General features: G+C 37.1%; 1 protein-coding gene across 1 annotated transcript in view; it reads left to right on the top strand.

Annotated features, from left to right (window-relative positions):
* CSRNP3 (cysteine and serine rich nuclear protein 3) overlaps window positions 1-12306 on the top strand; it is a 26525-nt gene extending 14219 nt beyond the window's left edge. Inside the window, exons 2-4 of the mRNA XM_009274895.2 lie at window positions 2099-2358; window positions 9425-9721; window positions 11263-12306. Of these exons, the coding sequence (XP_009273170.1) occupies window positions 2099-2358; window positions 9425-9721; window positions 11263-12306 (1601 nt within the window). The remainder of the gene's footprint in view (window positions 1-2098; window positions 2359-9424; window positions 9722-11262) is intronic.
* The last annotated feature ends 1294 nt before the right edge of the window (window positions 12307-13600 follow it).

Raw genomic sequence — 13600 nt, 5'->3', positions numbered from 1 at the left:
GCTGGCAGGGCATGAGAAGCTGAAAAGTCCTTGACTAGTGTCAGCACTACTTAGCAACAACTAAAACATCGGTGTGTTATCAACATTGTTCTCATACTAAATCCAAACCACAGCACTGTACCAGCTACTAGGAAGAAAATTAAAATTAAACCAGGACAACCCCTGTCAACTAGTGTCTTCTAATAAGATAACCCTCCTCCCCCTCTAAAAGCTTCCTATAAATATTTTTGACAGGCTCAGATGATAGGAGATTTGCTTAGACTTGGATGTAAGTTTAAATATGCCTAATGTAACAGAATGTGTCTTTTGATTCCTCTGTATATCCTACAGCTTTTTTGGAATACCCTTCACTGAGAGCATGTAAGTGAATGTAGGACCTGAGCTTATTTATCTGTTTTATATTTATAATCTAACATCCCTGCAGTATATCTGAAGAAGTGCATGTTATTTATATAACAAACTGTACTTTTAGCTGCTTACCGGTATTTAGGAAAAATAGTACTATTTCAGTGTTTTACTGAGCCCCAAATAGTTTTATGATTATGTCAGTAGGGCATTCTGTCTGTAATTTGGTTACAGAACTGTATTTTCTAATACACTTGTTTTTCATATAGTTAGGTAGATCATGCTATTTTTTGAACTGAATTACTTCATGTAAAAGTTTGGGGTTTTTACATTTGTGGTGATTAACATTTCACTACATAATAGTATTAGAGAATGAACTGTTTTAACTGTGACAATAAACCAGACCTGTTACGAAACCGAGGCTGAAGGCCAAGTGCTTCCAATCTCTAGAGATGGTGCAATTTTAGATTAGCAGTGTACATCATGTTGCTCTTTCTGCTTTTATAGAATGGTTCTAAGTCTTTCAAGAGTGGTCAGGCCCCTTTTAAATCATTTTACTGCCTGAATTCTGGCAGTTAGGGGTCTCATTCACACTTGCCCAATTGTTGCCTGTAAACTGCAAAGCAGTGACTTATTGTCTACATTCTCAACATCCTATTGCCATTTCGCAATAAATCAGGCTGTTCATCTTAAAAATCAAGGAGTGTCTCGTATCTTTCTCCAACATTTGTGTCTCTTTTTTTTTTTCGCTAAAGGCTCACCACTGTTACCAGTGAGAAACAATTGATCAGTATTGTTGGAAGGAGTTACTAAATGTCTGTAGAAAAAAGACCAATATTTAACAGTTAAAATTTGGTATTTGTTTTTAAACAAATCCATTTCATGTGATACTGCATATGTGTGTAAGAAAAACTGAGCACGAGTGTGAGGGGAATCAGAACAGAATTAGGAAAGACTAGGTTTAATTTTTTGTCAAAATTCTACACATTATTATATATATACACACACGTGCATGTATTCAGTGAATGGCAGCAGAAAGAAGGATGAAGGTAAAGAAAAAGGAAGTGGTTCTGATTGTTAATCAGCATTATTTCTATATTATTCTGTGATGATGATGATGATATGAATTTCTGAGACAGTCTGAAACTCTAAACATACTGCCTTTATAGTTTTTCTAGCACTTAATTTCTCACATTTTAGATTGTAAGAGATAGGAATCTTTTCTGCCGATGTGGTCCGATGCTTTAAAGATGTAGTTATAGATCTCTACAGCTAAACCTTGCTGACAGAATAGTAACGGTGTATATAGACCTGAGAGAGACATGGGTCTGCTGTTCTCCTCACCGCTGTTGTACACAACGTTGTTTTGTTTGCAGGGTTTTGAAGAGGAGTAAGTCAGTGGATCACTGTCTTTGAGGTGACACTGTTGAAAGAAGTTCCTTTTGCTGCAGTTTATTTGCTTCCTTGGTAAAAGGATAAAACATTTTTATAATGCTATGGGAAAATACAACTGCCCTGGCCAAGAATTTCTCTTCTAAAGTAGACAATAGTGTTCATGATTATAGCGGTTTGTAATGGCTTCTAGGTTTGCATTTACGGTAAATATTTCTAATGTTATCTCCTCATTTAGACTGCACACCTCTGAACTTCAGTGTGTACGTAGGTATCGTTAAGGTAAATGGAACTGCACAAGTGACGAATTTGCTATATGACTGCAGGTTATCATTCATATTGTAATCTGCATCTGTTCTAGCTTCTTCAATCCTGAAGAGAGAGAAGCGGAAGAGAACAAAAAATGTCCATTTTAACTGTGTTACTGTGTATTACTTCACGAGAAGGCAAGGCTTCACCAGTGTTCCCAGCCAAGGGGGAAGCACGCTGGGAATGTCGACTCGCCACAACAGTGTGCGCCAATACACACTTGGAGAGTTTGCGATGGAACAGGAGAGGCTTCACCGAGAGATGTTAAGAGAGCATCTAAGGGAAGAAAAACTCAATTCTCTAAAATTAAAGGTAAAAATTATTCAAGACTTTGATTCCTGCCTTATTTATTTAAATAAGCAGTGTCAGGGCTATATGGGCTCCATGTGTGTGTTTTAAACAAAACCATTTCCTTTCTATCATTCCATTTTCAATTGAAACAATGGCGCTTTTTTATTTATTTATTTTACTGAAGACATATTTTTGTTCGATATTACTAAGTGCTGCTGTAGCTCTTACTGATGTGTACCTCAAAGTGCTTTTACAGGGAGGTTGTTGTTTACTCTCTGTTTTCTACAGAGAGGAAAACAAAGGCAGAGGGTGGTGGAAGTTAGCCTTGAACAGGGTGTCCAGCAGAAGTCTGGAAGTGCCAGGAAGAGAATGAGTCTTCTAAGCCCTTGCACAGTGTCCTATTAGACAAGGGAATGGTAACATCCTAAGTACAGAAAGTGAAACAGCGTATTTTCTTGGCCAACTTGAGCAAATTTGGCAAAAAGTAAGAAACAGTAATACTAAAAATGTTTTGTTTTTTCAGTGTACCAATTTCTACGGTCGTATGTCTTTAATATATCGCCAAAGGATGTCTGTTAAAGAAGAAATGTGTCAGACAAACTAACTGGCTGTATCAGTTTAGCTAGCCAGAACAAATCTTGGCTACAGTTTTGAAGGTGTCTTTTTAAATATAGCGTAGGAGAGGAAAGAAACTGTGTACATGAGTAGAGGAGAACAGAGAAGGGGATTGTGTTCTTGGAAGTATCCCTTCTGCCTCTTTAAAACTGGTGGCAAAACTTCTGGTTTTGTTACATTTTTATAGTGGCTGAAAAACTTCCTGTATAATGGCTTGTGTTATATGTATTTTGGGCTCCTTTTCGGATGAATCCTGTAATTAAAAGTGAACAATATTTAGAATTGCAACCGAACTGCAGTGCTCCATAGCACCTTCTTTCGTGATATTGTATCTCTGTTTCAGATACTACTGCAGTTGTCCAGAGCAAACTGTCACCCTTCAAGTTTTAAGAAATGCCTTTCAGCATTTTTTCCATAGAATGAACTACGTTCATGAGTTCTATGTCTGAACTCCTGAAGAAGTGTATATGACCCTTATTACCGTAATTACTTTTTTCAGTCTCCTAATCGTTTTTTATTTGAATAGCTAAATAGATTCTTAAATAGTTCATAAAATTTGAACTGTCACAATGAAAACAAACAAACCTAAAACCACTCAGGGCAAAGGCAAATTAAAGGTGGATATTTGGACAGGTTTGAAACCAAAGGTTTGTTGCTAGATAGAGATTATACCTCTAAACATCTCGCATCACAGGATCTTCCGAGCATCAAGTGTGAATTGAGCTGTGTCAGTGTAACCAATGACTCTGTGTAGATCCCTTGGCTGACTTCCAGGAATCAGCTCAAAGAGAGGAATCCCCAGTGGAGTAGAGAATAGTAAGGCATGCAAATATTTCACTTTTTCTTTTCTTTTTACAGCTAGAAAGTAAATCAAGAAAAATCACAGATCCTATTTACTTCTAAAGATTGGATGAGGCCTTTCAGCCTTCATCTGTATGGAGTAGAGCTTGGCTCTTTGTGCTTTCATAATTCTCCTCTTGGCTGGGATGGATCTCCTTTCTTCATTAGCTTACTTCACTCCAGTCCACTCTTTTTTTGGGACATGCTCTACTTTCTGCTCCTCTTCCAAATACTATGTGTTCTTCCATCTTCCCAGTCACTTGTTTGAGCGGATGATAATCTTGACTGTGACTATTAAGTTCCTGCAAAATCTCTTCATAAGTATTCAGTGAATAATGAAAGCCTGATTTGCATTCCTCCCTCTGTCCTCATTTTAATTGTTTCCTTTTACCAAATAGAAAAGTCCTTTCCCCTGCACTTAATTCAGCAGTGGTGGGATTCTTTCTTCATTGATCCTCAGCAGTTGATGTGGGAATAGTTGACTACTACGTTCTGAGACTAGTAAGCTGACTCCAAAGTTTCAATTCGAATATTAAGAAATTGTGGTTAGGTCTTCAGAATCCTGAGAGTGGCTTAAAAATGGTAACATTTACTAGTGTTAAATCTTTTACTAGAGTAAAATATTTCTCTTCACTCTAGAGCATATATAAAAACATAGGGAACAGAAAACTTCCTTTTTGAACTAGTCCATTAGGCTCAGTTTAGTTGCATCCCTGATTATACACTGGGGTAAAAAAAATAAAAAAAAACCCCACACACTTTCTCTCCCAAAAGCAAATCCAGGATTCACTGAATTATAGTGATGAGTCACTGTAAAGCAGTGAGAATGTTTTATTTGCTTAAGACAACTGGGCCTTGCTGATTTCCCATTATAGGGATGGAAGAGCTGCTTGGTCATTCACACGGTTTCTAAATGAACACAAAAAGGAAACGCTGTAGACTTCTAAGGTGACAATGTCAGTGATTATAATCTTTAATGAAAATGTGCTAATCAGGATTTTCATCTAAATTACTGTACATCTGTGCAGAAAAATGAAGAAAATGAGAAAATGAAGTAGGGCAAAGTTTGCTCAAAAAGATTTTTCTGTTTGAAAACCACTATGCAAACAGAAAGTAACATTTTCGGTGTGGTTTTTCATTTCGGTTTCCCTGTTTTTTTAATTTTTTGCATTGGATTCAAATATGCAAGTCTGTAGGTAGAAAGCATTCTGTCTTGTAGAATTTGTTAAAAAAAATAGAAATACAGGAATATGTTGGAATTAAGTCTCCACAATATTAGGTACTGTTTATTATTTTACTTACTGAAAGTGAAGAGCCAAATAAGAAACTTCTCTTAATTAAACGCAGATGAAGATTTTAAACTCATCTTCAAGTCACTTTAGCCATTTAGCACCAGCGCTTTGGTGTAAACACTGCTGACAGTGGCATAAACACTTGTTAGCAGCAGAGTGTGAAAATTCTAATGGCAATCTGGACATAAAAGCCATCTTGTCAAGATGAAGGGTACAAGGTAGGCTTTACTTTAATGCGTTGTCATTTGAGAAAACATTATGAGTAAGCACAGTAAATGAGCTGGAAGAGTCCTTGCTTACTCATAATGTCTCCTGAAATTAAGACCTATTAAAATGATTAGCGTGACCCTAGTGATGTTAAGGCTCCTGGGTCTGTGGACACAGTTGTTTTCCTTTGTGGGAAATTGTAAGGAATCATTTCCAGCTAGGGCGGGCAAAGGTGTCTAACCTAAATTTTTCACGTTTTACAGAGTTGAAGTGAATTTCACCCAAAGCCTTCACATATTCATTGGCCCTTGCCTTGTTCTGTTGTTATGACATTAACCTTTAGCTTTATGAGAGAAATTTTACCCATCTGCATATCAAGTTTAATTCAGATGAGTAATATTATGACAATAGAGAACTTATTGTTCCCCTGAAGTTCTGTATTGGAAAATGTATTTGATGGTTCTTGATAATCTTCCTCCCTCTGTAGTTACCCAATTACTTGTTTGAGAAATGTTCAGATCTCTCATTTTATTAATTCATTTGTTCTTTGTGTGACAAAATTGAGAAAAAAAATCAGAGGAGACAACAAGGAAGTCATCCAGCACAGGAGTTGGGAGCTAAGGTGCTTTGAAATGGCAAACTGCTGTCTAATCCCACTTGATGCCCAGGCATTTGAATTTACAGCCTGCTGGATGCATACAGTGTTCAGCACGTGACTGGAGTCCATTCCTTAGTGCTCTGCCGCTTTGTAGCAAAGCAGTTAAGATTTGCAGGAGGAGGAGGAGAAATACATGACAAGTTTGGTATGGTTCTATAGGTGCCTTTGTAAGCTGAGCAGTTACAGCATTCACCTCGTGGGTAAGAGCCCTGAAACTTTATTAAATAGTAATTGAATAAATTACTAAAATGAATACAGAAGCAGGGATTAGAATTCTTCCCCTTCCCCAGTTTCAAACTTAAATTCTGATAGGCAGTTAAATAACGGTGATCTGCTTAAGGAGTGGTTTGAGCCTTGTGTATTTAAAACTAGAGAAATCAGAATTCTTAGGTAGGTCATTCTCCTATTATATAAAAGAAAAAGAAAGCAAAGAAACATAAATACACTGTACTTAGTTGTACCTAGCTCACAAAAAATGACAAATACAAAAAAAAATCAAGGATGCCATTCTGGATTTGAACATTCAGGCTGAGTTGCATGTACAGTGGAGAATTCCCTCCCACTAGCTTCAGACAGCTAATTCAAGATGCATTTAATTACTCTCTGGATTTACCTGTCTCTCGCCGTAGATTATACAGAAAAAGGATGACTTCTAATGTTGTCTTTCCTACCTTACTGAACTAATACGTTGAAATACCTGGTGTAAATAATCTCTCCATTGCCTCAGGGCCAGGCAGAACTGATTAAGGAGCTATTACCCCCTTTTCCTAGCCACTGTAAAGTGAATGAATAATAGAAAATAGAGTAAGGAAACAGTCTGAAGGAAATTTGAGAGGACATTTTGAAAATGCCTGCGTTTAAGATGAAGAAAGAGCTGGAAGTATATGCACGTAAAGGGATTGAATGTTACAGGGATAACAGACATGGTAAATAAACTGAACCATGAAATAAAATGAAGGCACTAAACTCCAAAGGCTGCAATTACGGAGAAAGATTGAGAATACATTGAAAAGAGAAGGAAACAATAATGCCTCTAAAGCGGAGTTGTGGAAGTGGCAGAACACCTCTGCATGAACTAAATACGGTGCTGAATTGCTAAGAAGGGATGATGACTGATCTCAGGAGGATTTTTCTTTGTGCAGCGTGATGTGTACACGTACACTATATGTAAGGACTACCAGTCATGACACTGAGACTTTTCTCCTTCAAAGGAAAGAGTATTGCTTTTCACCTGTCTTTACAAGTCAGGAATAATCAGGTTTTTTTCTGTGATTGTCTTACACAGTTGTTACAAAGACAAAACTGCAATTACGAAAAAAGAGTAAGCGGTCAGTAGGAGTTCACCGTCGAGTGATTCAATAATGCCATAAAAGACAGTTACATTCCAAAAGATTGTGGAAAGGACAAACTGTTAATATAAATGGGAAAACGAAACAGTTGGGAATATAATAAAAGCAGAAATGGTGGATTGGGTAAGATTCAGGACTGCTTTCTTGCACATAAGAAGCATAGCTAGGTGGAGATGACAGGATTTAGTAGCAGAAAAAAGGGGAGTTACCTTTACGATGATAATTGTTAAATGTCTAAACATTGAAATGCACAAGAAACAGGCAGCGGTAGTTACGACTTCAGTATTTTATCTGTATGTAAAACTGGTGTCTAAAAATTTATTTGGGATAACAGGCCAAGCTGAAGTTTTATGCAAGTAAATAAGGCAAAACAGAGAAAGGATTTGAATGGCTATTTTTCCATAGGTAAGAAACACTCAGATTGCTTTCACTGGGGGCCATTTGTCTGAGGTCATGGTGATGCCCATGATGAAACTGTTAATGCAAATGAGACTTGAGACTTCACCGGTGTATAATTATCATATAGTTGCACCATGTTTTATTTACAAAAGTGTGAGACCAGGTGCTCAGCTAGTGTAAATCAGCAACCTCATCAGTTGAGAACATTACATAGAGCAGGGCGAACATTGGAAATCTTTTGTTTGTTTTTCCATTTTAAGCAAAATTATTTCATAGAACAATACACAAAGCAAAGGATTTACTATTTGACAAGGTAAATCATATAACTGCACTTGCTTCACGTTTGCTATGTAGTACGATGCTCAATCTGAGTAATTTGAGATTGAGAAAATATATTTTTTGTAGTGAGTGTCATCATCTCTCTGAACTTTTTTTTAACATTTGCTATTCTTTTGATTCTTAAGCAATTTTATCTGTAGAAGAACTTTTATAAACCCTGTAGTTGTGTTACCTGGCAGATATAACCAGTGAGCTCTACCATGGATGGGAAAATTAATCTTCCCTCAGTGCAGTAATTTTTTTCTCCTTTTCTCCTTGAATATATACATCCCTTTCTATATGAGGTGAGTTACAGGAGTATGGTACAGAAGCGTGCTATCTTATGAAAGTGGCACTGGATGTTTGTGCTTGATGCTCATGGCCATTTAATTCTGAAACAATTTTTGAAAGGTTTGAGAGCTAGGCTATACATAGGTAATATAGTGCCAGGGTACTTGCATCTATAGAGGCTCAAAAATGCATAACTCTAGGAAAGGAGCACAAATCCTCTAAAAACCTTTCTCAAGATCTTCCACAAGAGGTTAACAACTTACTTCCTTTTTTTCTAAGTTTATTCATTCGTTAACTACCTAAGAATAATCTGGACTGGTTAGTGAAGTACTAAAACGTATGACAACACAAAGCTAAATGGGTTATTTTCAGGACCGAAGAGGACTAGAAGGAACTTCAGAAGAGCTATATGCATCGGCACTATGAAATACATTGCAAATAAACATGAAGTAATGTAGGTAGAAAGGGGCAAAAATTAAGTGACTTCCAGGCTTAAAATTGTCAACTCAAGAAGCAAATACAGGCATCTGCCCAAACGATTAAGTGGATATACTGCTTTGTGACCTCAGCTGTACAAACATCAAACAACTTGTCAGGCTAAAGAGGAACAGGGTAGCGAATAGCACATAAAGTACACCATTTTACAAATCTGTGATGCATCGTAATCTGAAACAGTGCTGGTAGTATAATTACTATCTCAAAAGGGGTATTGAAGAATGTCAAAGAGCCCAGAGACGGGAACTAGACTCAATTAAGAGCTCAAAAATTATCTTACGAAACAATATAGAAAAGACTAGAGTTTTAGAAAGGCATGAGATCTGGCAAACAATGACAAATGGTAAAGGACATAAAGAACGGATAAGAAATTAGAAATTTAGGAAAAAAATTAGCTTCATGACAAACATGAAACTAAACGTGTATTTAATTCACATGTTAAATGTGAAAGAACTGCCTTTTCACCCCATCTGTAATCATGTTCTGGAACTTACCGGCAGTCACGCAGCACTTTTACATACAGCTTTCCACATCCGTAATGCGTTACACATATTTACATCTATGACACATATACATATGTGTGAGTATAGTTTAAGGACTTTCTTAATTGTTCTGTGCAACAGATGACAAAGAATGGTACAGTGGAATCTGAAGAAGCTAATACGCTGACACTGGATGACATTTCTGATGATGATATTGATCTAGACAACACTGAAGTAGATGAGTACTTCTTTCTACAACCCCTGCCGACAAAAAAGCGAAGGGCATTGCTGCGAGCTTCTGGAGTGAAGAAGATTGATGTGGAAGAAAAACACGAGCTGCGAGCCATCCGCCTGTCCAGGGAGGATTGTGGCTGTGACTGCCGTGTGTTCTGTGATCCAGAAACTTGCACTTGCAGTCTTGCAGGCATAAAATGTCAGGTAAATGTCTATATTATTGTCGTTATTTAACTATCAAGGGGAGGGGAAGGGGTGTGTGCGCATGCACACGCGTGTACATTTTGCTGTTGAAGTTTTGAACTACTGGAAATTAATTAAGTTAATTATTATACGATAACACTTGTGGATCTCAAACCAGTTTTTTAAGGCCCAGATTTAAGAGTATCTAGTGTGCAATATAAACAATCTCCTTAAACATCTTTATTTATGTTATGATTGGCTTAGGCCCATACATTGTTTAGGGTTTTGTTGTTGTTGTTGTTCTACAAATATTCTGCTCCTCATATTCCTCTTTGGGCTTTATCTAAATATGCAGATGCAGACAACAGAAGAATCAGTAGCCTGCAGATTTCAGAAGGGATATTACCTTTTATTTTAGAGACAATTCACATACTGTCCAAATGTGAATTATAGTCCAAACTCAGAAACAATAAATGAAACTCTGGGGTACCGTCCTTAATTTAACATGCATGATACTTAAAATGCATGCATGATAAATTTGCATGTAGGCAATAAAAAAATATATCTGCTAATAGAGCAGGTAGTTTTTCCTCTGCAGACTGGAAAGGTATTTCGTATTGTACATTTACATAGGACATGTACATAGGACACTATGTACAGCTGTAAATGTCCCAAAATGTTCCCTAAAAGATGTTTCCACTAATTCTCCTGAGTCGCTGTTATGCAGCTGAGTTGATTTCTTCCTGAATGCGTTTTTCATCATTTCTGAAATCCAAGCTAAACTTTCTCTGCTGTTCTAAATAATATATTCCCTTTGCTGTTCCTGTTTTCATCTTCACCTGTGGGGAAGATGTACTAGATTGTGTTGTATGGTTCTCCTCTGCATCGTACCTGATGTTTAGGTATTACAGTGTAGATGAAAATCATAGACCTTAAGCTATCTAATTGAACTTGTGGACTCAGTCACGTTTTTAGAAATTTAAGACGGCTATTATTAGACATGTAAGTTGTGCCCACAGTCTGTTGAGCTTACAATGTTGCATCTACAGTTGACTGGAATATCTTTTAAAATGTTCTTGAGTTTTTATTCCTACTTTCTGTGGTCAGTTGTCCCCATTGGCATCTTTATAAAGGTTTTTATATAGAATTCATTTTGTTTCAATAGGTTTCTAGTTTCCATGATTTTTATCAAATTTTAAGACTCTTTCTGGTAGTGCTTTTGCCTGGATTTGAGCACAACATGATGTAAAGCTGTAGCAGATCCATAAATAGAAAAACTACCTATTTTTTTTGTTCCAATGTGTAATGCTTTCACCTATGGAACAGAAACATATTTTTCCTACTGTGCAACATTGGTGCACGTATGGGTCCCTTACTGTTCCCATCAGTAGTGCTAAATTCCAGGGCTAACCCTCTGAATTATTGTTAGCTTCGACTATTCTTACAAGTACGTCTCAAGGTGAATCCCACTTCACTATTGTATTTCTCTAGGCTGTCTAGGTTCTGTCATATCACCAGGCTTATGCTACATATTGTTAATCTGTATTCTTTTTTTTTAAAAGGTGGATCGTATGTCTTTTCCATGCGGTTGCACTAAAGAAGGGTGTAGCAATACAGCAGGTAGAATTGAATTTAATCCTATCCGTGTACGGACTCACTTTTTGCACACAATAATGAAACTTGAATTGGAGAAAAATAGAGAGCAGCAAGTTCCGGCATTAAATGGCTGCCACAGTGAGATAAGTGCACACACTAGTTCTATGAGTCCAGGACCCCATCCGGTTGAATATTCAATTGCAGAAAATTTTGAGATTGAAACCGAACCTCCGGCTGCGGTTATGCATTCTCAGTCAGCCGAGGACTTGGACTGCCCAGGGGAAGAGGAGGAAGAGGAAGATGGGAGTAGCTTTTGTAGTGGAGTTACAGATTCTAGCACACAGAGTTTAGCCCCTAGTGAATCAGATGATGAGGAAGAGGAAGAGGAAGATGAGGAGGACGATGAGGAGGAAGAAAAAGCAGATGATTTTGTAGAAAGCATGGGCTCCCATGCTGATATGGTGCCTCTTCCTTCTGTCCTTTGCTACTCTGATGGAACTGCTGTGCATGAAAACCACTCTAAAAATGCCTCATACTATACTAACTCTTCAAATCTGTATTACCAAATAGAGAACCATGTTGCTGGCACTGCTAACCAGATCGGTGAGACTTATTCAGAAAGGGATGCTGTCAAGAACGGTAGTCTTTCTCTGGTGCCTTACAACATGACTTCGGAACAGTTTGTTGACTACACACGGCAATCAGAAGAAACTTTTAGCAGCCCTCATTACCCTTCTGCAAACCCCTCAGTGATTGTTTGCTGCTCATCTTCTGAAGGTGATAGCAGTGCTCCATGTAACAGTTTATACACTGAGCACAGGCCAAGTCACCCTCAAGTGGAATTTCACTCATACTTGAAAGGTCCTTCTCAAGATGGCTTTGTTTCAGCTTTGAATGGCGACAGTCGTGTACAAGAGCACCCTGCTGAGAATTCACTAAACCTCCCAGAAAAGAACAGACTGCACGAAGAGTGCATCAAATCACCAGTGGTAGAAACAGTACCTGTTTAATATTAAAATTATTCAGTCAGGAAGACTGACGTCCTCTATTAAAATGCACTCACATTGGATTTCCTAGAATCTTACTTTTTTAAGAGGTAGACAACGCTTGGACTACAGTCAACGTTCCAGACACATTTTGTTTTCTCAAGCTACACTGGCAGTGGTATTGCACAAAAACAGTTCATGTAAAGATTTAAATAAAAATAATCAAACTGTCTTTTGATAAAAATAAAATGTGTAAGTGAAAAACACACCCCACATATTTCAAAGTAGCCTACCTATCAAAGTATGTGAAACCTGCCAAGCTATCTGAATCAAAGCTTCGTGTTTTTGATTGTCGGGCCTGTGCAAGATGTTAAAAATGATACTTTGAAATAATCATGTTTAGAGTCCTAATTTTCAACATATCTGAAAAGATGGTAAGTTTAATGTAAAAGTAACTACTGTACAAAAAAGTTTTAATTGTTCTGTACTGTATGTATTTTATTTATGGTAGTTTAGTACTCATGTTTTGATAAACATGAACAGCATGTTCATTTGAGCAGAAGACCCATAGCTAGTTACAAAGAGCATGTCCAATGTCCACTTTTCATCTGGAGTACCATGTACTTCCTTTTTAATAAAAATAATCAAACTGTCTTTTGATAAAAATAAAATGTGTAAGTGAAAAACACACCCCACATATTTCAAAGTAGCCTACCTATCAAAGTATGTGAAACCTGCCAAGCTATCTGAATCAAAGCTTCGTGTTTTTGATTGTCGGGCCTGTGCAAGATGTTAAAAATGATACTTTGAAATAATCATGTTTAGAGTCCTAATTTTCAACATATCTGAAAAGATGGTAAGTTTAATGTAAAAGTAACTACTGTACAAAAAAGTTTTAATTGTTCTGTACTGTATGTATTTTATTTATGGTAGTTTAGTACTCATGTTTTGATAAACATGAACAGCATGTTCATTTGAGCAGAAGACCCATAGCTAGTTACAAAGAGCATGTCCAATGTCCACTTTTCATCTGGAGTACCATGTATTCTTCCTTTTTTTTTTTTTTTTCTTTTTAAATACCATTTCTGGTAAATTATCTTGAAACACATTTTTAGAGAGTGTACTATTTTCTCTTTTACTGTTCTTGACAAACAGAAGAGTCAGAAAGGGGGCATTTACATCTTCTAGAAAGGTGAAAGGTAGACAATCCTCCATTAAAATGAAAATCAGTGGCATTCCAGAACTAGTACCCCCTCCCCAAAGAAAAATGATCTTGTATATAATGGCAAAGCAGTAGCTTAAGCTTGCACAGCACCTT

The sequence above is a fragment of the Aptenodytes forsteri genome, unplaced genomic scaffold (assembly GCF_000699145.1).
Source record: "Aptenodytes forsteri isolate BGI_AS27 unplaced genomic scaffold, ASM69914v1 Scaffold255, whole genome shotgun sequence".
Lineage (NCBI taxonomy): Eukaryota > Metazoa > Chordata > Aves > Sphenisciformes > Spheniscidae > Aptenodytes > Aptenodytes forsteri.
Note: the sequence above shows the minus strand (reverse complement) of the source record. Positions and strands in the feature narration are given on the sequence as shown.